Here is a 26,307-nt window from a genome sequence, read left to right as displayed (position 1 = left end):
TGCAAACTATATGAGTTTCACTAGATGGTAACTAATCCTTTGCAAAAACTAAATTAAGACGATATGAAGCACACTAAAGACATGCTAAAATGATTAAAAGATATAAAGAGACATAAACAGTATTAAGCCTTGAAAATAGACACCTAAATGATAATCACTATCTTACCAGTTTGTAAACTCCTCTGTACTGCAGCCTCACTTAGCAATGCAATTCCTTCAATAGCTTCCCACTGTTCGGGATCAATAACATGACTCTTTGAAATCACACTTTGTTTACTTGCCAACACATTGGACACAAAGTCTTGTTTCTTCAGTTGATCAAACGTTTCAACACTCAGATCCATCTTGGGAACCAATGCCATTTTGTTTTTGCTGTCTTGTACATTGTCAATATAATGGTGTACAGTTTTCTCCTGAATAGCCGGTGAATTTATAGCCTGACTAAGTTCATCTAATTTCTCTTTCTTCAATGCTATCAAACTGCTGGCATATTCTGACAAGTCTTCAACTCGACTGGTTGAGTGATAAGATACCACAGATATGTCTTGTACCTGGGTCTGAGTAGAGGGTGGTATTCTGGCAACTGGACTGTGTTCTTCTATCTGGTCTGATCCAAAGTTACTACTTTGTTCATTTCTTTCAACAATGACGAGCGGTTTTTCAGAGTCACTTATGTCATGATACTTTTCTGGTGAAGAAATGTCTGATGTCTGGATTGTCAGTTTTGGTGACGGTGTCATGTTTGTTTGGTCTTCTAGTTTGTTTTCCATGGATTCTATTGTCTGTGTCATCTCCTCCATATTTTCAGTCATTGTACCAAAACTTTGTTTAGGGGGTTCAGGCAGTGATGGCTTGATGGGAGATGCAGACACAGTACCAACAACATCAATGGGCGAGTCACAAGTCAATATGGCCCTGTCTATCTGTAACTCACTGGATGGTGCATTTTCATCAACACTTGATTTTAGAGTACATGTATTAATATTCTCAACTTCTGTCTCTGTGTCTTTAGAACAGAGAATAGTGCTAACATCTGGTTCTGCAGGTGGAGTGACTGTTTGCACACTTGTACTGCGCAGAGATGTTTCAACTTTGGATGTTGTTGCCATGTTTACTGTTGCTGTAGCTGTTGTTGTGGATGATGCTGAAGAGACACTGCTTGGTCTTGATGAGCTTACAGCTGCAGTTGCCATGGTGGAGGCTGCAGTTGTTGCAGGTACTGGGAACACAGCACCTGCCGTGTGATCATAGAAATACTGCAGTGGTGGAGTATGAGGGTACATGTATGGTGGAAATGGAGCTTGTCCAGGTGTAATGGGAATGGTTGGGAAATAAGGATGTTGCGATGGTGGTTTCTCATTTCTCTTCTCCTCTGCTTTCTTTTTCTCTTCTTCAATAATCTTTATCTTGTCAACTTGCTTTTCCCGTTCTTCATTACGTGGGCTTTCACTTGGTGGTGGTGGAGGCAATGGTGGTGGAACAGCGGCAGCAGCAGCAGCAGCAGCAGCAGCAGCTGCCTGGCTTTCTCTTTGCTGCCTTTCTTCAGCCTCCCTAGCCTGTTGTTGTTTCTGTTGCTGTTCCTCTTGGTACTTCTGTGCCTGCTGTTTGTAGAAATTCATAATGGCATGTTGTTGCCAAATATAGTCCATACTTCGCTGCTGTTCTTGTCGTTGCAGTAACTGTTGTTGTTGTTGGATTTGTCCATATTGGTGTTGATTCATCATAATTTGTTGCAGCTGATGTCCATGGGATGACAGATGATGTGGACCAGCAGCATATGGCCATATTGATGCTGACCGGTCTAACACTTCTAAATTTAAAATGAAAAATAAAGAAATAAATAAGTCAATATGTTTGATACTTGGTTGATTCTCTATACTGTTTATAACATGCAGTCATTGCCGATGACTCAACCCCCCCCCTCCCCCACAATGGATGTTTTCAGGGGTTTGCCATCAGTCATGGTAGTGTGATATATAAGACTGTATGAAATATTGTGCCAATGGCATTGTAGGACAACTGTATGATTGACTGAACATTTGCATACATTTTATTTGAATGTTTACTGAGTTGTCTGCTAATCCCTGTTGTTATCTTTCCAATATAAGCGATCATTTGGCTGTTGCTATGGGTGTGGTCTTGTTGCTAGGCACATTTACATACATTTCTTGAATGTTTATTCAATTGCCTATTAATAAATGGTATCTTTGCGATATGCATGATCATTTGGTTGTTACTATGGGCATGGACTTGTTGCTTGGCATATTTGCATTCACCTAGTGGATGTTTATCCCCTTACCTAACCATCCCTGTCGTTATCTTTGCAATATAAACCATCATTTGGCTGTTGATATGGGTATGTTCTTGTTGCTAGGCATATTTGCAGTCATTTTTGAAATGTTTGTTCACTTATCCATTAATTCCTGTTCTTATCTTTGCAATAGATGCCATTACTCACTTACCTACCAGACGATGTTATTTTTGCAAACTATACTGGCATTTGGTTGTTGCTAGGGGCATGGTCATGGTTGCTAGGGCCAATTATGTAAAAGCAGTTTGAACAACATCTGCAGAATAACATGTCTAGAAACAAGGTCATCAAACTCATAATTATCAAATTCAGAAAAAATCTGATTTTTTATCAAAATTTCATTATGCTATCTTACCTAGATTATGCACTGTAGCTTCAGCAGGTATCAATACAAATTGACCAGTTGTAGGATCCCGGGCTAACTGGATGGGATGGGATAATGGAATATGTCCATGTGGTGCTGCCTGTGCTTCCATACTTCCATGGTGTAATGCTGGATGACCTGTTGATGGTAATCCATATGGGGGATGACCTAACCATAACGGTGAGCCACCAGTTGGTGCTGCTCTTGGTAACCAATGTGCTGCAGCTAATTGGGCTTGTTGAGCTGCAGCAGCTGCTGCAGCAGCTTCATTGCCTTCCCATTGATGAACATTTGGTGGTAAATTTCCACCACCTGCAAAAATATTCAAAAATTGAAATGAACTAAAACCTCATTTAATAGACAGTGATCGCTGTACTGATATACAATCAAGAATGTTCTGATCGGCGGTTTCCCACACAATAACACACTTTTACAGCTACATTAAAAATGCATGAGATATTTCTTGTATTATGGCATCAAACTGACACTGTGAAACTGCTATTAAAGTCAGTCCTGTATTCATCTCTGTGCTAGCGCTGGGTTTCTGAAAATCATTAGCCACATTTTCCACATTTGGCTAATGTTGTCCATTTTCAATTAGCCACATGGAAAAGTCATTGGCCACAAACTTTAAACATTGAAAATATTACATTGTTTGTTTTTACATTGTCTTAATTTAGAAAATAAATTTTGCCAGTTTACTGTGTATTTATTTCTACTGTAGATTCTAAAATGTGAATTTACATTGTAATGTTCCTTCCTACATTACATCAACCGTACCAATTCATCACATCTTTTTAAATCTTTTCTCCCCAGATGGTATTTGTAAGTTACAGAGAGAGGATTAAGCTGTCAAAAAAAAATTCTTTAAGCAATGCCACTGACCAATCTCTGCACTGTAAAGACTTGTGTTTTTATTTTGTAACTTTATTTGGATTTTTTTTATTCTTGGTAAATGAAATAATCCAGTTATTCTCCAACTCTTTACCATATGAATGAATGACACAATATTGCAATCCATCCGCACCCATCTCATCAACAACATTACATACCTGTAAGTCAAGCATCCATCTCATCAAGATTACATACTTGTAACAGTCACATATCCATCTCATCAAGATTACATACCTGTAACAGTAACGTATCCATCTCATCAATATTACATACCTGTAACAGTCACGTATCCATCTCATGTAGTCATCAAGCTTCGAATCCAGGCAAATGGGGATTTTTGTATTTTGATGGGGAAAAACAAATTCAAAACCTCCATTCACATGGATTCCAGGCTAGTATTCATCTCAATAATAACATTACATACCTGTAACTATCAAATTAGAACTAAGTTCTCCCAACATTTGACTTGCAGTTGATGGTTTGGTGAACATTTCTCTCTGTTCTCTGCTGACATAAAAGAAAAGGATCTCTTTCAAGTGAGTAAGTAAATTGCGCTACCATTGTAGAACAAGTTAACTCTAGCGAGTAAATTTTAATTTTCTATTATGATTATGTGGTCTTCTTGCTAGGCATATTTGCATACATTTTTTGAAGATTTTTGCTCATTCCTACCTATCCATGATGTTATATATCTGCAATATACACACCATCATTTAACTGTTGCTATGGGCATGGTCTTGTTGCTAGGCATATCTGCATACATTTTTGGAATGTTAATTCATTTGCCTTTCCTTCACTGGTATTGTCATGTGACTAGGGGTCACAAAGTTTACATACCATAGCAACCATACTAATATTGAATGTTAAAAAAAGACAAAAACAGAAAGATTTTTGGGAAGATCATTATATAAAATGATCTCCCTGCTGATTGTTTCATCCACTATATTAATTTCAGTATTGGCGAATTTTCAGGGCTCGAAATACCCGGGTGCACCGTGCTACTATGCACATTGATTTTGCCCAGTGCAGGTAGATTTCAAAACAAAGGTGCACGACGTGCATGTTGGCTATCGTGGAAAAAACCTCATACATTTCTTCGAATTGACCACAAATATCTCTAAATAAGTGCTTTAGATGAACAAACTAAGGATTTTGATAGTAATAAAATGATTATATCGATATCGGTCGATCGATCGCCTTGTCGTAAATGCGGAAGTAATAAACCGCATGAAACCTCATTACCTCTCGAGACTTGAAATAACGTAAAATGCGAGATATTACATCGGCAATTTTCGGTCGGTGCACTCGATCGACTCGTACGTATACGGGAAACATTACACATACTCAGAGCATACTTGAACAATCACTGATAGGACCCCCACAATCTAGCGATCGACTAATTAGATAAATAAATCAATGGGAACGGGATTGAAAAATAGTTGTCTGCCAACTAATCTGTTGCTTTGAAAGATATAGAATATTGTGAGAAATGACACTATCTAAAGATAGCATAAGTTTGAAGAGATTAAGAAAATCTACCTTAGGAATTGCTCCCTTTCCTTATCCAACAGATGATGTGGAGGTGGCAGGTGCAGTTGTGCTGCCCTCTCTGCTTGATTCCGAAATTCTTCCTTGTCTGACTCGTCAGAGCTATCCATTGGTCGATTTGATGTTGGTCTTGCTGCTGTTGATGAAGACAACAATGATGATGATGATGATGCAGATGATGAAGATGCAGATGACGATGATGATGATGATGTTGATGCTTGAGCTTCTTGTGCTGTAAATAGAGATGATTTTTTCATTATGAAGTAAACTGTTCTTACTTTATGGGATTATCACATCTTTTAAACCCCAATGTATGAATCCCAAGGGCTTGAATACCATCTTAGGGAGCCTTCAGTATTTACAAAGGGGGGGGGGAAGGAAATCACACATGGTCTGTGAAATAAAACATGACCCTCCCCCCATTTTCCATTTGTAAAAAGTGACCCTCCCCTTTGCCCCATTTTGTAAAACATGACCCTCCCCTTGACAATTGCATATACTGAACGTTAATCAATATTCCCATTATATGTATATATACAAATTAAATGATTTTGACTCTGTATTAGAATGCAATATTTGTACATATAAAGTGACAAACAGTAAAAGACTGGCTAGTTACCTTTCTCTTATAATCATACACACAATCTAGTTAGTATCTACAAATGTGTTTTCGATGTTGTGCATACTCTGCCTGATCTGGTCACTTGTAAAAGTTCCCCCCTGATATCATTATCATTATCATCATCATCATCATCATCACCTTCACCTTCAGTATTGCCATATCAGTGTCACTCTAATCTGACTCAAGTGACTCACTGGTACTACTTGAGTCAGTACATGTATCACTGTCTGTGTTCTCTATGACATTCAAAACTAGATCATCATCGATACCATCATCATCATCATATTTTAACAACAACATTCACGGACAGTGTGAGTGATAAGGTGGGATGGTACACTCAACAAAATATTTTTATAAAACAATTTTCTTACAATACATATATTTTTATTTTGTATTTTGTAAAGTACTTGTAAAAATGAATGTTGAGTGCTAATCTCACTTTTACATCTCAAAACACACAAATCTGATTTACAATAATTGAATCTTCAATTTGGTCACAAAACTATGGACTGTAAAATGTGACCCTCCCCCAAACATTGTAATGCAAAATATGACCCTCCCCCAAGAACTTGTTTGTAAAATGTGACCCACCCCGATTCCTCTGCGCCCCTTCCCCTGTAAATACTGAAGGCTCCCTTATCAGTGGAGCCATGTATATCAAATAGAACCATTCAAAGAAAAATAGCCATTGAAGAAATGCAAAAATAAAGTTCAAGAGTTCTGACCTGAAACTAATAGTAACTGGAATTTGTGTTACAAAAGAACTCGATGTTACACAAACTTAGTTCTAATGAACTCAAGAAACCAAAGGTTAGAACCTACTCCTCTGTAACCGTTAGAACCTACTCCTCTGTAATAGTTAGAACCTACTCCTCTGTAATAGTTAGAACCTACTCCTCTGTAACAGTTAGAACCTACTCCTCTGTAATAGTTAGAACCTACTCCTCTGTAACAGTTAGAACCTACTCCTCTGTAACAGTTAGAACCTACTCCTCTGTAATAGTTAGAACCCACTCCTCTGTAATAGTTAGAACCTACTCCTCTGTAACAGTTAGAACCTACTCCTCTGTAACAGTTAGAACCTACTCCTCTGTAATAGTTAGAACCTACTCCTCTGTAACAGTTAGAACCTACTCCTCTGTAATAGTTAGAACCTACTCCTCTGTAATAGTTAGAACCCACTCCTCTGTAACAGTTAGAACCTACTCCTCTGTAATAGTTAGAACCTACTCCTCTGTAACAGTTAGAACCTACTCCTCTGTAATAGTTAGAACCCACTCCTCTGTAAGAGTTAGAACCTACTCCTCTGTAATAGTTAGAACCTACTCCTCTGTAACAGTTAGAACCTACTCCTCTGTAATAGTTAGAACCTACTCCTCTGTAATAGTTAGAACCTACTCCTCTGTAATAGTTAGAACCTACTCCTCTGTAACAGTTAGAACCTACTCCTCTGTAACCGTTAGAACCTACTCCTCTGTAACAGTTAGAAACTACTCCTCTGTAATAGTTAGAACCTACTCCTCTGTAATAGTTAGAACCTACTCCTCTGTAATAGTTAGAACCTACTCCTCTGTAACAGTTAGAACCTACTCCTCTGTAATAGTTAGAACCTACTCCTCTGTAATAGTTAGAACCTACTCCTCTGTAATAGTTAGAACCTACTCCTCTGTAATAGTTAGAACCTACTCCTCTGTAACCGTTAGAACCTACTCCTCTGTAACCGTTAGAACCTATTCCTCTGTAACCGTTAGAACCTACTCCTCTGTAACAGTTAGAAACTACTCCTCTGTAATAGTTAGAACCTACTCCTCTGTAATAGTTAGAACCTACTCCTCTGTAACCGTTAGAACCTACTCCTCTGTAATAGTTAGAACCCACTCCTCTGTAACCGTTAGAACCTACTCCTCTGTAACCGTTAGAACCTACTCCTCTGTAATAGTTAGAACCTACTCCTCTGTAACAGTTAGAAACTACTCCTCTGTAACAGTTAGAACCTACTCCTCTGTAATAGTTAGAACCCACTCCTCTGTAATAGTTAGAACCCACTCCTCTGTAATAGTTAGAACCTACTCCTCTGTAATAGTTAGAACCTACTCCTCTGTAATAGTTAGAACCCACTCCTCTGTAATAGTTAGAACCTACTCCTCTGTAATAGTTAGAACCTACTCCTCTGTAACAGTTAGAACCTACTTCTCTGTAATAGTTAGAACCTACTCCTCTGTAACAGTTAGAACCTACTCCTCTGTAATAGTTAGAACCTACTCCTCTGTAATAGTTAGAACCTACTCCTCTGTAACAGTTAGAACCTACTCCTCTGTAATAGTTAGAACCTACTCCTCTGTAATAGTTAGAACCTACTCCTCTGTAATAGTTAGAACCTACTCCTCTGTAACAGTTAGAACCTACTCCTCTGTAATAGTTAGAACCTACTCCTCTGTAATAGTTAGAACCTACTCCTCTGTAACAGTTAGAAACTACTCCTCTGTAACCGTTAGAAACTACTCCTCTGTAACAGTTAGAACCTACTCCTCTGTAATAGTTAGAACCCACTCCTCTGTAATAGTTAGAACCCACTCCTCTGTAATAGTTAGAACCTACTCCTCTGTAATAGTTAGAACCTACTCCTCTGTAATAGTTAGAACCTACTCCTCTGTAACAGTTAGAAACTACTCCTCTGTAACAGTTAGAAACTACTCCTCTGTAACAGTTAGAACCTACTCCTCTGTAACCGTTAGAACCTACTCCTCTGTAACAGTTAGAAACTACTCCTCTGTAACAGTTAGAACCTACTCCTCTGTAACAGTTAGAACCTACTCCTCTGTAACAGTTAGAACCTACTCCTCTGTAACAGTTAGAAACTACTCCTCTGTAACCGTTAGAACCTACTCCTCTGTAATAGTTAGAACCTACTCCTCTGTAATAGTTAGAACCTACTCCTCTGTAACAGTTAGAACCTACTCCTCTGTAACAGTTAGAACCTACTCCTCTGTAACAGTTAGAACCTACTCCTCTGTAACAGTTAGAACCTACTCCTCTGTAATAGTTAGAACCTACTCCTCTGTAATAGTTAGAACCTACTCCTCTGTAACCGTTAGAACCTACTCCTCTGTAACCGTTAGAACCCACTCCTCTGTAATAGTTAGAACCTACTCCTCTGTAACAGTTAGAACCTACTCCTCTGTAATAGTTAGAACCTACTCCTCTGTAACAGTTAGAACCTACTCCTCTGTAACCGTTAGAACCTACTCCTCTGTAATAGTTAGAACCTACTCCTCTGTAACAGTTAGAACCTACTCCTCTGTAATAGTTAGAACCTACTCCTCTGTAATAGTTAGAACCTACTCCTCTGTAACAGTTAGAACCTACTCCTCTGTAACAGTTAGAACCTACTCCTCTGTAATAGTTAGAACCTACTCCTCTGTAATAGTTAGAACCTACTCCTCTGTAATAGTTAGAACCTACTCCTCTGTAATAGTTAGAACCTACTCCTCTGTAATAGTTAGAACCTACTCCTCTGTAATGGTTAGAACCTACTCCTCGGTAATGGCAGTGCAAATGAAAGCTTAATTGTCATACCTACAAGTTATTGTAACTTGTTTATTTACCATGTAAAGCAAACAGCATTTGAATATTTGTGTAAGCAAGTAAGAGCCATATTGACAAGACATGCCTACATCAACTTGCATTGACAATATGATGTTGCCATTGTAACTTACCCTTACTGGAAGTAACACTGGATGGTCTACTTTGGTGTGGTACTGACACAGTAGTAGTGACTGTTGGCGGTGCTAGGGGTTCCTGTCTTTGAGGTGGAGTTGATGGTCGTGGAGGTTGTGGTAGTGGCGCTTGGGTTGGTGGTACTGGTATCTGTGTGTGTGATTTCCCCTGTGTCTGGTGTTCTCCTTCCTTGTCTTGCCTCTGTTGTGCCACAGCAATACCTACAGGTGGATAACGTCCATCTCCAACTTTGTTACCCGGGTAAACTAGCATATAGGGACTACTTTCTGCACCTGCAGGCAGAGGTGGCATAAGAGAATGATGTGCACTGGTCACAACAGGACCACTGCCATGTGTATTACTACTCAGAGAACTATTTTTACTATGTGGGTGATCATTGTGTTGGTCCATGGTCGGTCTGCTGTGGCCATTAGATGACCCAGCACAGCCATGACTGCTTTCCCCAGAGTGTCTATTAGTCTCCATGTTTTGTGGAGTAGCTTTAGTCCTTGTGGCAGAAGGACTTGGTCCATCTGACCTGTCCATGTCTCCAAGTTGCCAAGAGTCACAATGTATACCTGATTTGTGTCCGTGTCTACTACTACCACCACCACCCTCTTTAATAGATTCCTTACTTGGATTTCTGGACTGAGGCCTGCTGTCCATTTTCATTTGTTCATTGTCTGTAAATCTGCTGGGTGGGAAGTCATGACAGTATCCATACTGGGCAGCCATTTGTGATGTAACAACCTGATGGTTCCACTCCATAATATGGCGCTGAGTTTCTGCGTCTTGTAATCCAAGACCTGGTATACTGGTTGCAACTTTCTCTCTCATCTGAATGTTGGTTGGTGTCGTGTTATCAACTAGAGTCACATTTCTCCCCTGCTGATTATGATCATGAATGATATCCCGAAACTGGGAACTATCAGGAATTTTAACAGCTTCCTTATGTGTCGTGTCTCTGTTCTGATTCATATCATAATGCACAGTGCTATCTTTGGGGTTCATAGATGGCATATAGTGTGATTTTCCATGATGATTATCCATTCTTGTATCCCTATATTCCAGCATTCTATCTCCTGTCCTTACACTTGCTGGAATGTCCAATTTAACAACCCCATCAGATTTACTATGTTTGCCATGTTCATTAGCTACTTTGGAATTTTTCTTAGATCGTTCATGTTTCTCACTTTTCAACGATTTTGAGTTTGAGCTACCAGGAACTTTTGAAGAGTCACTTTTTGTTTGCTTATGGTTGCCATGGCTACTGGCTGGTAAATATTGAGAGGTTATCAAGGAAGTTTCAACAATTTTACCAATTGTGTTTTCAATTGTAGCTCCTTTTAAAACTGCTGATGATGCAGGTGATTCCTTGTTTCTGTCGTCCCTAGTAAGTGATGAATCTGAAATGGGTGATTTTTCAGTATCTCGACTCTTAGCTGCTGTCTGTGTTATACTAGACACAGTCAAATCACTGGCTACTGTGCCAACCTCAGGCATGTATGTTGTTGCATGGACTTTATGTCCATCCTTTTCCCTGTCATGACCGGTATGGGAATGAGTAAAATATCCAGGATATTGATAAGTAGAGTAACCAGAACTGCTGGTGGATACAGGTTTCCCACTGGTTGATAAGATGGCACGTCCTATAGACACAACAATAGAAAATAATGGATCAACAAGGAAATATACTTGCCAAGGATGACTGTTGATTGACTTTCTACAACTTGTTATTTTCCTCAGTCCTAACACACAAACCTAACTGGTTTCACATCCTCATCAGCACATTAACTGAAAGTGTCTCCATTTAATATGATATGCCTGTTTGAATTATCCTGATGTGTACAAAATTAATCATGTGGATATGATGATACAAAAGCTACACAAACAAAGTACTGTTGCTATGACACTACTTACATGAATAGAAAGAATGTACTTTTTTATGGTGGCTTCCATACAAATTTGTGATTAATGAGGTCACTCACTGTGTTTGTTATACAAAAATGTACTACAACACATCCAAACATTGTAGATCAATTGAAACAATTGGTGTGTTACCTCTAATTAATGTTAGTGACAATTTAAAAAGTAGAACACTTGGAGACTTTATTTGCTGTATAAAACTGACAATCCTGGTACATTGTAATAAGATAATCACTAATCATAAAGTCTGTGCTAACATATTCAACTCAATCTCTAGTAAATTATCTACACTAAACACAGCAGTTGTGAACTTGATGTGATCTCTTTTCCAAAAAAATACTACCAATGGCTCTGTAGCACAGCTGTAATTGTCTGTTGCTATTGACATGGTCTTGTTGCTAGGGATACTTGCATACAATTTTAAAATCTTTATTTACTTGCCTACCCTTCCCACATTTCATCTTTGCAATATAAACCATCATTTAACTGTTGCTATGGGTGTGGTCCTGTTGCTAGGGATATTTGCATACATTTTTTGAATCTGTGTTTTTTACCTACCCATCCCTGTTGTTATCTTTGTAATATGCATCATCATGTCACTGTTGCTAAGGGCATGGTTATGGTTTTCTAGGACCAAATGTGTCGAAATGCAATAACTGCAGAATTGCACCTCCAGAAACATCCCCACCAAGTTTCAACCCCATTCACCATGCAGTTTCAAGATAACTTTTTTGACCAAAATTGAGATTTGTAGACATAATTTGCATATCGCTGATGGGATCATCACGTTGTGAATACAGCTTCATCTAAACATCCCAAGATGCATCCCCATTAAATTCCTGCCCAATATGCTCAGTAGTTTTGGAATTATACATTTTTGACCAAAAGATACATTTTAAGACCTAATTTGCATATCATTGATGAATTATCATGTTATGTTTAATCTAAAACACCACTTAAAATGTTCCCACCAAATTTCAGCCCAATCTGCTCAATAATTTTAGAAATATGCATTTTTGACAAAAAGGACACATTTTTAGCCCTAATTTGCATATCACTGATTATATCATCATGTCATGAACAATTCTTAATCTAAACACTTTTATTTAAGAATGTTCCCACCAAATTTCAGCCCAATCTGCTTAGTAGTTTTGATATTAAAGATTTTTGACAAAAAAATGCATTATTAGCCATAAAAAATGTAATCATTATGTCATGCACAATTCCTAATCTGCTGAGTAGTTTTGGAGTTTAAGTTTTTTTTATCAAAAATCATATTTTTTTACCCAAATCACACATCGGTAGTAAGATCATTTTGATTTGAACAATTTCCCAACTCAGGGTTCGTACACTTCAAGCAAAACAAGGACTCTCCAGGGGATTTTTGTCAGTTTTCCAGGGGTGTTCATATTGATTTTGGCCATTTTCCAGGGGTGTTGAGCACCAAAGTATATTTTTTGAATGACATCTAATTGTCTGATGTGAAGAAATTAACAAGGGTTCCCATAATATGTCACAAAACATTTTAAAGACAATCGATGCTAAGCAAGACGTTGGTTTCAAAACCACATTTGTATGCTAAGATTAACGGAGAAACCTCTGTACCTCTGGTGCATTGATCGTGTAAGATTTGAGTCACAGTATTCGTCAGTCTAATTCAGACATATCCAGAAAAAATAAATTAAAAACTAAAGTTTGTCCTCGTTATTGTATGGTTTGATACAGATTTAGAAGTCACCTAAAATTTTGAATAAAAATGCCATTTACGTAACAAAATTTCACTATGAATAGCTGAATACGTTCATCCCTTGCGTCTCCATGTTTATGTACAGACACCACATGTTGCTATGTGTGAGCTTGTTGACTTGTGTGCCGAACTTGTAACAATTTCTAACAGTGGTTGGGTGATGCTTTGAAACTCGCTACAATGTTACGATAATCTTACTAACAGACCTACTGTTACCCCCGGGACTGTTACAATATTATGTTACTGAAATGACGACTGGAGTAGCAATACGCAAGATCAAAACAAACACCGCAGCGCCCATTCAACTACGCATAGACATGGTCTGTGGGGCTAAATGTCTCGTGGAACGATATTGTCACAGTGTCCTGTGATAGTGCTATGAGTAATTGTGACATAATAGCTAGTACTGTAGATATTGCCACAGTGTCCTGTGATAGCACTATCAGGGCATGTCTTTTGAAAATAGCAGGAAAGCTAAAAATCACTCTCCTGAAACCATCCAGGTGAGTGGTAGGTGAGTGATTTAATAGCTCTCCTGAAAATAGTCAGGCGAGTGAAAAAAAAACAATTATCACTCTTATTTTTATTTTCAAATGGCCTGTTTGCTCTGAATAAATGAAATAAAAAAAAAAAAAACATTTAAAAAATGTATGCAAAAATATATATATAAAAGTAACAGTTCGTTTGGTTATTTGTATTTGTGCACATCAAAATCTTGAAAAAATATTCAGTTTTTTGTTGTGACTACAATAGTACAATAGAAAAATGGGTTTTTAATTTCAAATTCTGACTGCTCTAGTTTTCTTAGAACGTTTTTATAAAAACATCCTACGTGAATATCTCCTCCGGAACAACAACTGTGATTTATAGTCGCTACAAAGTACATGCCCAGAGTTCCGACAATAGCTTAGCGATGTTTTCGAGGGCATTGAAGAAACCACCACTTCTATTTCGCTTAAAATACAGCTAATTCAAACTTGAGATTGTTCAAAACTATAATGAATTGACAAAAACGTACCCCAGATGACAAATGCCTCCTGACGTTGAGCTTTGACGTTGACTAATTTGTAACAATTCACTCCGAGACAATAAAACATGTAACCCCCACCTAGTACCTGCACACGGCTGACCGGTGTTGCCAACTAAAGTAGCGAGATCCGTTCACGTCTGAGCAGCAGACCTGCTTTGTTTAAAAAATCACGACAAGGCGAAAATTTGAGCAAATATTTTATGTTACAGCAGTCGATAAAGTCATGGAGGTAAAACAGACGTGGTTGGCAGTTGAATAGATGATCGACAAAAACAATGAAACTGCATGTTGGACATTATGAAATAAAAACCCGGGAATTTCTCTGAAAACTGCACGAGAATAATAAGATAAGATGGGAAAAATACCGACAGATTATTTTTATTTTGTAAAATAATCGATCTTATTTTATTGTCATTCTTTCAATGCCCTCCAAAACATCGCCAGGCTATTGTCGGAACTCTGGGCATGTACTTTGTAGCAACTGTAAATCGCAGTTGTTGTTCCGGAGGAGATATTCACGTAGGATGGTCTCCAAAAACCCTGTTCTAACAAAACTAGGCCGATCGGAATTTAAAACTAAAAACTCATCGATTGATAGCTGTAAACAAGAACTCCAAACAGTCATCGTATCAATCACAATTGAGCAATTTGCAATGATGCGAAAGTTGAAATCTCCCTGCACACTGAGCTGATCAATATTCATGATATGCCATGACATCATTCATGTCCCGCTTCGAATACGTCACTATTTTTCCCATATAAGGGTAGCAAAATGCAAATTTCAGAGTGTGTATATGGTGATGAATAACAGCGCTGACTTCAGCTGGAGATCGACGGTTATGAACACGGAAGTGTGCCGCGCTCCAACCACATAATTTTACTGAACAAACGTTGATTTTTATGGTAACCACATACTGAAAAATGATATAAAATAACATCAGGTTGGTTGGGGCCCAAGCGAGTGGAAAATCGGTCTCTCGTGGATCTTAATTTGCACGAGCGGTAGGTGAGGGGAGCGATCGCTCGCCTCAAAAGGCATGCCCTGTGCTATGAGTAATAACCTGTGACATAATAGTTAGTACTGTAGATATTATTGATAACTTACCCTGTGAAGTAATAGTTAGTGCTGCTGGCGTTGACACTTGTACTATTGTATGTCCACTGGAAGAAGTACTCTGGTTGGATAATGTTGATGTAATACTGGAAGTACCTCCAGCAGACATTGATCCTGTCAGTGAAACAATACTACTTGTATCAGTTCCTGTGACATTTGTTCCAGTAGTTATCGTCTCAGAAACAGTGGCAGATGACAAAGTATTGTCTAAAGTTGTGATGGCTGAAGACATTATTGCACTAGTTTTCCTTGTTGCTGTACTGGGTGTCACACTAACAGGATTGGTTGCCATAGCAACAGCTGATATTGCTTGTGATACATTGATTGTAGAGATAGCACTGTTTGGGACATCATGTTTTTTCTTTGTTGATTTCCTCTTTTTCTCTGTTCCATTCATGTCCCGTTTCTTTGATGAGGTTTTTATGGCTGCACTACTATCATTGTTTATTGTAAAGGGAGGGGGAGCCAATGGAGGGGGAGGTGGCAGAGATAACTCATTTCCTTTCTTGTCTTTGGGTGTTCCGTTGAATTTTGATGCATTGTTTGAAAATAATGCTTCACCTCCAGAAGTTGATACTGACAATGATGATGCTGATGAGGATGCTGATGATGATGATGTCATGGTTACAGAGGTTGTGGTTGCTGTGACTGTCCTTGTATCAAAATTCCTTCCAAGTGAGGAAGATTCTGTGTTTGATGAAGACTTCTTGCCTTCATTCCTCTCTGACTTATTACTACTACTACTGTTACTAGTAGTACTTCCATTGCCTTCATTCTTCTCTGACTTATTACTACTACTACTGTTACTAGTAGTACTTCCATTGCCTTCATTCTTCGCTACATTTTCAGATGTTTTGCAACTAGTTCTATCTTTACCATTCACATTTGATTTAGTTGAGTCTTTTTCTCTTGACTCTTTGTGAGCTTTTGTCATTGCTGGCGAAGGCTGAGATGTTGACCTTTGACTGTTGACATCCTTATGGGATTGCGTTGTCATGGAGCTTGGTAAACTGACAATGGTACTGTGAGAAGATGTAACCATGGGCAACTGGTAGTGGCTCTCCACTAAGAAAAATATAAGAAGAAAAAATCTATATCACATACAATAATAATGGTACATATTTAGAGAAGCACCTTGCACAATGGATGTCATGATCATAGTATATGTACAATTATTACCCCTGGCATGCACAGACCTGTATCGACACAACAACCCTATATAACTTCCTCACCTCCCTGGCGAGTATACAATCCATTGCAGCCTATTTAAGTGCATCGGAGTCAAGTATTCACATAGCAACCACTATCCTAGTTATTAAATCATTGTATTCGCACCATATGTTGAATTTATTCCATTTTCAGTAAGCTTGGTTTACCATTGCTAGACAACCAGTACGATGGCTAGAAATAGTTCTGTTACAAAGGGAATAAAATATGTACAGCAAAATGTACACTCTCCTTGCACACTGAATTAACACTATCTGAGATTAGACTTGTTGAGGAAACAATAAAGATGATCAAAATATTTGAGTAGAATATGTTACCCTTCCTTTTCGTTTCCTTTTTATCTCATCTATGCAGCATGGTAACTATTGTGTCTAAGTATTCTGTTCACACCATAGCATGACATGGAGCAAAGTAAGAAATGTTCCAAGATTTAATGCCCCACTCTGTTCAAAACTTCTGTTAAGATGGGTGCTAAATTGAATACTGTACACCCTATCACAGTTAATATCCCAATTCCAAACATCAATCACCTCACCCAATTTCCCACAAGACTGATCATCACTTACTCTATTCAAAGTTTATACAAATACATATTTAGCCTGTCCCCATCTAAATTCTGAACCTGTTTTGATTTGAATCGAATTCAGTTCTCCTGTCCCCATACGCTGTTGTAAACCGATTTCGTTGAACCGGTTCGAAACCACCTCAGGGGGGTGGTTTCCATTTGGTTCAAAGTAAATCGGTTTGGAACAGGTTTAACTTGTCGTAGTTAGGACAGGAAAAGCCGACTTAGAACCGATTCAACTTGAATCAGTTCAATGCCCATTACCCACAGTTGTGCACTTCAATCCTGACCTCGAGGTTAAATTGTACAAATCACATGGCTTTGTTTCTTTGTTACTTTGTTCGCCGACACCTTCATTTTGGAACACAACTGGAGTATTTATTTATAGTACTATATTGATGTGGGTTAGCGCCCTTACATGGGCAAGCGCTCAGTGCTTTGGTTCAGACAATGTCTAATTTTAGAATAGTTGCAGTAGACAGCCCATCCCCACCCTCCCTCCTGACCATGTATTTGTTCATTAAGGAAGACTGGCAAGTGCACAATAACGGATAAATTGTTCACAGTAACAATCATGGGTACTTGAATGTGTTTTGGTACCTTATCCATTACTGTAGATAAAAGTCAATCAGATCAGTAGTATGCGGGCAAACGTGTGGCATTGCGGGCAAACGTGTGGCATTGCGGGCAAATGTGTGGCATTGCGGGCAAAACTCTGTTTACCTTTGGATAGCATTTCCACCAAATCTTACAAGCCATGATTAGTAAAAATAGAACCAATGGCGTTGTAGCACAACTATTTTTTTTTAAATGCTTACAAACACTTTATAGGTGGTCATTTGCTGAATGACTATCCAGTTGCCTATCCAACCCCTGTCATTATCTTTGCAAAATACACTGTTGCTATGGAAATGGTCTTGTTGCTAAACATATTTGTATACATTTTTTGTTATCATTGCAATATACGTGATCATTTAGCAGTTGCTATGGGCGTGGTCTTGTTGATTTTTTGAATAAGTATTCATTTGTCCATTAATCTCCACTTATCTTTGCAAGGTAGGTGATCATTTGGCTGTTGCTATGGGCGTGGTCTTGTTGCTAGGTATATTTGCATACACTTTTTGAATGTTTGTTCACTTGTCTAAATACCGGTGTTGCTATTACCGTCTGGCTGTTGGATATGGGTGTGTTCATGGTTGCTAGGAAAATTTGCATACAATTTTTGAAAAGTTTACTCACTTGCCTACCAGATGATGATGTTATATGAACAAAATATACTGTTGTTCGGTTGTTGCTAAGGGGGTGGTCATGGTTGCTAGGGCCAATTTTGACACTGTTTTGAAGAAAATCTGCAAAATAACACTTTCCGAAACATCTCATTAAGTTTCAGTCTCATTGACCCGAGTACTTTTATGATATATAAGTTTTTGACCAAAAATTCACAATTTTACACCTAATTTGCATATCACTGATGGGATTATCATGGCCGGTAGATTTCTAAATCTACATATGCCTGAAAATGTTCACACCAAATTTCAGACCAATCTGCCCAGTCATTTTGGAGTTTAAGTCTTTTGACCAAAAATCACATTTTTTGAAGCAAACATTTCCATGTGAACAATTTTTCATCAGAACACCATAAGTAATGTCCCCACCAAATTTCAAGCCAATCGGTCTGGCGGTTTTTGACTTTACGCACGCGCGCACACATGCGCGCACACACACACACACATCCCAAACGACGTACCATCCAGCTGTAGCTATACAGCTATACGATCACCAGTCGTAAAATTTGAGTCACGGATTTGTCAGCTGAATATGAGCACATTGAGGAAAGAAAGACAAATTACAAACTAAATTAAACCTCTTAGATTTATAATATTTGATCTAATTCTATTTTAAGTTACTTAAAGCGAGATTTGTAGAAGAAAGTTAAAGGAAAATCGTGATCTCACGTAACGAACTTAGGGCTATGAATTGAGAATATGTTCATCACTTCCGTTGCAAATCTAAACAAAATGTGACCGCCATGTGTGACAGGGTTCGTACACTTAAAGCAAAACAAAATTCCAGGACTTTCCAGGGGTTTTACGTCAGTTTTCCAGGGGTATTCATATTGATTTTGGCCATTTTCCAGGGGTGTTGACACTAAAGTATATTTTTTGAATGACATCTAATTGTCTGATGTGGACGAGAAAAATCAACAACAGTTCCCATATGTCACAAAACATTTTAAAGATAATCGACACTATGCAAGATATTGGTTTCAAAACCACATTTACATGCTAAGATTAACGGAGAAACCTCTGTCCTACCCCCTTAAGTAGCCGTTTCGTCAAGCTGGTGCATTGATCGTGTAAGATTGAGTCGCAGCATTCGTCAGTCTAATTCAGATATTTCCAGAAAAATAAATAAAAAACTAAAGTTTGTCCTCGTTATTGTATGGTTTGATGTTACTAGATTTATAAGTCACCTAAAACAATTTTTTTCTTCAAAATTTTGAATAAAAACGTCATTTACGTAACAAAATTTCGAGCTATGAATAACTGAATACATTCATCGCTTGCGTCTCGATGTTTATGTACGGATGCCACGAGTTGCGGAACATCGCGATTTCTCAACTCAACTTGACCATTGACGAATGTTACTGTACCGACAACATAAAACAGTAGTTTATTCTTTTAGAACATATAACACCAATACCCATTTATCGACGACATAAAAGTCACAACCGTACTTCCACAACTCGGAAATTCAACTGCACTTCCCTAGGCCCTAGCCCTAGTATGATATACATGTCTGCCTAGTATTGCCATGCCTAGCGCCTGAGCTTGTAGTATGTCGACTCGTGCGCCGAACTTGTAACAATTTCTAATCGAGGTTGATGATGCTTTGATACTCGCTACAGTGTTACGATAATCTTGTTAACAGACCTACTGTACATGTTACCCCCGGCCGGGACTGTTACAATATCATGTCCCTGAAATGACGACTGGGAGATGTATGGAGTAGCAATATACGGTATTATACGCAAGATCGAAAGAAACACTGCGGCGCCCATTCAACTAATCATAGGCACGGTCTGTGGGGCAAAGTGTCTCGTGGAACGATCGCTTGACTGTCTGGGTTCAATCGGCGTGAATTTTGAGTCACACCATGGCGAAAGACTTTGAAAATATTTTTGCGATTTCACATTTACGAGATTCAGAATCATATGAATGGGTGGCTCGAGCACAGACATGACGATCGTCAATATTAATCGATCGATCGAACATGATCATTTTCCAGGGTTTTCCAGGGCTTTCCAGGGAGGGTTTGAAATTCCAGGGTTTTCCAGGGTTTTCCAGGACCGTGCGAACCCTGGTGTGAACACATCGCACAATTTCCTTCAACTTGGGCATTTAGGAATGTTCCAGGACCTTTACTTGCGGACCAAAAAAGAACTGAATATTTTTTTAGAATATGTAAAATAAGTCTGTTATTGGCGATATAAATGTCCGTATATAAAAACCGTATTTCTATATCATCACCCTGTCAACATTACTTCAACCAACATGCTTGGCAATAGGTACATTGTAGGCATGCTTCTCGGCCACATGCCGTACGTGAATATGTATGCTGGCTTTTCAATACAATGTAACAATTTCTAATTTACGATGGTCGGTGATGCCTTTATACTCAACATAACGTTATGTTTAATGTTGCTAACAGACCTAAGTTACAGTGTATAAAACTTTGTATGTACGACGACTGCGATTTCTGAACATCAAAAGAAATATGGCGGCTGTCAGTCAAATGTGTTTTGTATTTTATCACATAAATACGTGCATATCTTCTACTGTGTGACGTCAAACAGGGATGATTTCAGAGCATATCACCCCTGTTCTACCGAACTATTTCTTCTCCGTACTGTTAATGTTTGAGTGTTCGTATCAATCCTACGCTACGATCAAGTTTATCGTAATAATTATGTGCTTTCAAAACGTAAATGCATACATTACGTTACATATATCCTTGGATGGCATGAGTTTTATACGTAGAAGTCGTTTTCTTTTTATTTGATACATTTTATTCTTTTTAAAAATCATGTAGATTATCGATGAAGCAGTCGGCAAGCTTCCGATTTTCGTCGAGCTCAGATCTCTGAACTTACACAACCCGAGAAAATATGATTAAAATGACGGCACAAAAGTCGTATTCAGACAATTCTACTTACGTTTTAAACTAAATTCGATATTACATGTACATCGCAAGGTTATAACCGATAATTTTGATTGAGAAACCGCCACAGAACAGTATGACCGATACCGTGTGGTAAGCTTGACAGGTCACGCGATTATGTAATTTGCATAGCCGTTGAGCGCCATTTTTTAATACGCGATGAAGAATATAGTGCGATGAAATGATGCAGTATTCGTAAAATACGAATGAAAATTTTAGAAAAATACGGGGAATACTTAGTTATGTGATAAATATATAATTCCATGAAATCAATGTTAGTTTTACGTCATAATGCTCCTCGTATGATTCCGCGGACTACAAATTCTCGCCTACCGGCTCTAATTTGTATTAGTCCGCGGAATCATACTCGGAGCATTATGACGTAAAACTAACATTGATTTCATGGGATTATATATAAATACACGTATGGTAAAAGTCGGGGGCTCTCATTGATGAGAATTTTGATTCACCACTGTGGCGAACAACTTTGATTTTTTTCCTCGTCATTTGAGATTTGCTTTCCCACTTGCGACAGTGACGAATGGGTAGCGTGAGGACAGGAACCTCACTATTTTGAACTGTGGCTACGTTTTTAATTGACATAAAAGATCGACTTCAAGTCTTGAGTACTCTGGCTAAAACTTTCATGTACATTTTTGGTTGTAGTCTTCCTGTCTGTGTATAATAATTAAAGTTGTATTACACATTGAACCAAACAATCAAGTCTTTCATACAAATGTTCAGAATCATGACAATAGATGTTTACATACATGTTATATAAATGCCGACAGTGCGGGCAGAGGGTGACTAGGAACAGCTGCCATAAAATATTCACACTTCATTATCGCCATTTCAAAGGTTTGGAAAGGCGGGCAAGGGTGGTTTTGGACACTCAGGAGCAACACAGGTGATTACCTCCGTCTTGAATTTGATCACCTCCCTTAGTATGATGAACCATGACAAACTAATAAAATAGACTTTACATCGCAATGGTTGCCAATCCTATCAATTTCGATGTGTGGCTACATTACATTACATTCTGAAATTGTTACAATTTACTTTACTGTGACATATCAGTCATTCACAACATGTTATTTGTTTCATTTTTGTGCACTTAATCATTATGCTGTTTCCAGACATCCAACAGTCCTAGTTCCCCGGAACTATTATGTATCATCAGAGATTTTTATCAGTCTGTTTTGTTTGTATTTGGATAATTTACAGTAAATATTAGACATGGTTTTTAGCCTCAACAAAAATAAGAAATGCAGGTTACTGCCCATCCTCCTGTCTAGGGTTTGGTGAGTTAAATCCGCTCAATCCGCTAACACAAGTAAGTACGGTATTATATCCAGCATGATTTAAATCAGATGGCATCACCTGAGCATGGAGTGTTGCACAATAAATGAATGACAAAAAACAACCACTTGAGTGCTACAATAACCTTATTTTATTATGGATTCATCAACACCTAAAAAGAAGTCTTTTCGCAAATCGCAACATTTCTGAAATCAATAAACTTCTTTGCCATTTAGCGGTAGTTGTCACAACCAGAAATGATCGCGTAGTATTTGACAAACTCGCATTCATTAAGTTTTAAGCCCACGGCACGACTTTCTACTTTTTACATTACTAAAATTACTTACATGTCTATAATTTCTTAGGTTTATAACATCCGTTACAGTTTTGAGGATCATTTGATGCCAAAGTCAAAACAGGTTCGCTCTTTGGACATGTCAGAGAGATCAACAGCACTGTGTACGACACGTCATGTGACTCTTGTTAACGAAGAGCTAATCGTTCAATCATACCGGCCACATTTTATATAGTCATCACCCTAATTGATTTTAATAGAATTCATGGGGAAAGGACGTTGTCAAAATGCACCAACGTGAAGGTTTAAAGCTAGGCCACGTTGCATGTCATGTTGGGGTACCAGGTGGGTAGGCCTTACATCGTGGAACTTATACCAATGAAAATCCGCATATTACCGATGCGGTGTCACGCATTTGAGGTCAACTCTCAAGTCTGGAAGATAGTGTGGTTCATTACAGACTTTTATTTTGTCATTCACAACAAGTCGATCAATTTACATTTGTTGATTAAATCTGTTTATTGATGTGAAAATAAAAAGATCGATCGTCAAAAGTAATTATTCAGTAAATTGGTTTTAGTTATTCTGGAGATATTTGTACATTTTTTCATGTGATACTTGAAACATGTGAAAGCCGTCAATGCTCATTGCCGTCATTGTGCAGTACCTGTTTAAAATTATTACTGAGTGCTGAAACGGGCGAATAAAACCATAGAAACAACATGGAGATTCTAAAAGCTGGTATTAAAATACAATTTCCCATTGAAAGCATGTTTTGCAGAGATTATAAAATGTTTGAATGAATTTCGTTGCAAGTTGAGTTTGTAAATGTCGATGATGATGTAAATGGTATATGAAATAGCAAGCGTTGCAATAGGACATACTGTTCATGTTCCCATTTCCTATTATGAACTATTCTAAAGTTCAATCATACCTAGGTGAAATTAAGGTCAATATTACAACGCTTGGCACAAATCGATCGTGGCATTGTTTCACCCCATAGTATCAGTCAACATGGTCGTGATTAACTCATATTCGTCTATCTAAATGCCCTTCATCAAGCAAGAAATAACTTTCGAGCTCTGGCAGCCCTTGCTTGATGGATAACTTTAACAACAGGGTTATTTTCCGCGAAATACTCCATGTTGAATATTGTGTGTTGTCATAACAATGATACACAATGCATTGTGACTACATCATCTAATCAAGTAACTGACAGGATCAAATTTGGCGTGTCGAGACAGTACACCAAACTGAATTGATTCATATCCATTTCCAACATTTCGTGTCGGGACATAACCTGGTTTAACTGAATCAATTCAATTAGATTCGATTCGAAATCGATTCATATGGGGACAAGGCTATTATTTATCTCTGGAGTGGTAGTGGAGTGCGGGGGATGAGATTTATTTGTACAAATAAGTATGTCAAACTCAAACCCCTCCCCCATGAAATAACATAGAAAGTGATTGTTGATTTTCTGTAATGAAAATTGCATGCTTAGCTGATGGCTTCATTTATTAAGGTGTGAAGTAAGTCAGTCTACTCCATCCCACTCCCAACTCCTTCCATTTTGTAAAAGTCAGTTGAATACAAAGTAAATATCATATTTTCCTACCTTTTTGTGTTTCATACATCTTGTGATAGGCATCGAATGGTTGTGTTGACCTATTGAGTACACTTTGTGAGAACAATGATCCATTTTCAGTACCGGATACCATTGGACTTAGATAGGGTGAATACACTGCTGTAGTATTATACCGAGGATATCCTGTAGGTATGAACAAAAGATTTTTGAACTGATTACTCCCAGATATAACAGTTATACAGCAAGACAGCTATAAAACATATATATACACATAGTTAATATCTGGATGGTGTAAAATTTGATTGCCACTATTTGGAGTAGTTTGATATCACTATGGGAGTAAATCCTGAATGCACTGCACACTTGATCTACACAACAGATATTTCTAGGCAATATTTCTTACGGTCTTCTTTTACACCATCTTACCTATGATTGTGAACAAAAATATTAAGTTATCCCCAGCTTTTTTCAATTTTGTGAAAGTAAATGTCCATAAATAGGATTAGCTGGGATATAGTCTAGTTCCTGACGACTGTATTCCGATTTTACACTATGTTATCTTCACATATTATGTCTCGCCAATCTCCTTACTCTCGCACAGAATTCTACGTTCCCCCGTACAGCGTTCATATAAACATGGAGGTCAAAAGTATCGTAATGCTTCTCGTCGATAAATAATTAAAAAAATCAGACAAGTAAAAGTCAATGAATGTGAAACACGCGACATTACAAGTGTTTATGTATATCTAGTCTAGCCGTTTTGATTTATTTTTCCATAATATGGGGACATAATATTTTAGCATTTATACCCACAGACACTGACAATTAGTCAGAAAGTGTGAGTAAATATCGGTAAATGTTGTTTAATAAGACATGTAGACTGTAGTTTTTGTTTACTGATGTCTATTTCAACGACCAGGAATGTATTTTTTCACAATGCTGTTGAGTTTTATTCACCTGTTGACTACGCTCGTCATAGGCTATGTGCTAACCAGTACCCCTTATGACGTCATATAATCCCGTGGTCCAGGTGGGACCGGAAATACCCGAAAACTCTCGAAGTAAATCCGAAGGGAACTGACTGAAAAAAGGTCATTTTGAGGTGTTTGAGGACGCTTTTTAAAAGTTTTAAAACCAGAATGCGTTTCACAAACATGTCGTCTAGCAAATTAACGATAGTGAATGTGAGTATTTTGAATCACCTTTAAGTGGTACATACATCATGTATAATAGCTATAGTTTAGAATTTTGCATTCCAACAATGTGTGTAGACCCAACAGTCTATGGTTTTGCCCTTTGCATTTAGTTTTAGTCTGGTTTTTAGTTGTTCTAATTTAAGATCAAACTCTACATTCTTGCAATATTCATTATTTCTCAGTAGTATGGTTTTTTAATGTTACACAGCTAGGAAAACTGAAAGATTAACATGATAAAAGAACTGATCAGAACTATATGCTGTACGCATTAACATGTATTATTGTTTGTGTATGTGTATGTAAAAAGAACTCTATATTTATGTGTATGTTAATTATTGTTTGTGTATGTGAAGGTAAAAAGAAACTCTATATTTATGTGTATGTTAATTATTGTTTGTGTATGTGTATGTAAAAAGGAACTCTATATTTATGTGTATGTTAATTATTGTTTGTGTATGTGAAGGTAAAAAGGAACTCTATATTTATGTGTATGTTAATTATTGTTTGTGTATGTGTAGGTAAAAAGAACTCTATATTTATGTGTATGTTAATTATTGTTTGTGTATGTGTATGTAAAAAGGAACTCTATATTTATGTGTATGTTAATTATTGTTTGTGTATGTGTAGGTAAAAAGAACTCTAT

At 37.8% G+C, this 26,307-nt stretch overlaps 1 protein-coding gene across 7 annotated transcripts in view; it reads right to left on the bottom strand.

Moving 5' to 3' along the window:
- Window positions 1-26,307, bottom strand: part of LOC144434811 (uncharacterized) — a 125,480-nt gene that overhangs the window by 41,655 nt on the left and 57,518 nt on the right. For 3 of the 7 annotated variants that reach the window (XM_078123315.1, XM_078123317.1, XM_078123319.1), the window contains exons 4-10: window positions 24,499-24,651; window positions 15,265-16,338; window positions 9,456-11,105; window positions 5,109-5,349; window positions 3,994-4,076; window positions 2,667-2,987; window positions 167-1,810 (exon numbers count right to left, since the gene is read on the bottom strand). In XM_078123315.1, coding sequence (XP_077979441.1) covers window positions 167-1,810; window positions 2,667-2,987; window positions 3,994-4,076; window positions 5,109-5,349; window positions 9,456-11,105; window positions 15,265-16,338; window positions 24,499-24,651 — 5,166 coding nt within the window. The remainder of the gene's footprint in view (window positions 1-166; window positions 1,811-2,666; window positions 2,988-3,993; window positions 4,077-5,108; window positions 5,350-9,455; window positions 11,106-15,264; window positions 16,339-24,498; window positions 24,652-26,307) is intronic. The other 4 variants (XM_078123320.1, XM_078123321.1, XM_078123316.1 and 1 more) reach the window with 4 other exon arrangements.

The sequence above is a fragment of the Glandiceps talaboti genome, chromosome 5, assembly GCF_964340395.1.
Source record: "Glandiceps talaboti chromosome 5, keGlaTala1.1, whole genome shotgun sequence".
Classification (NCBI taxonomy): Eukaryota; Metazoa; Hemichordata; class Enteropneusta; family Spengelidae; genus Glandiceps; species Glandiceps talaboti.
Note: the sequence above shows the minus strand (reverse complement) of the source record. Positions and strands in the feature narration are given on the sequence as shown.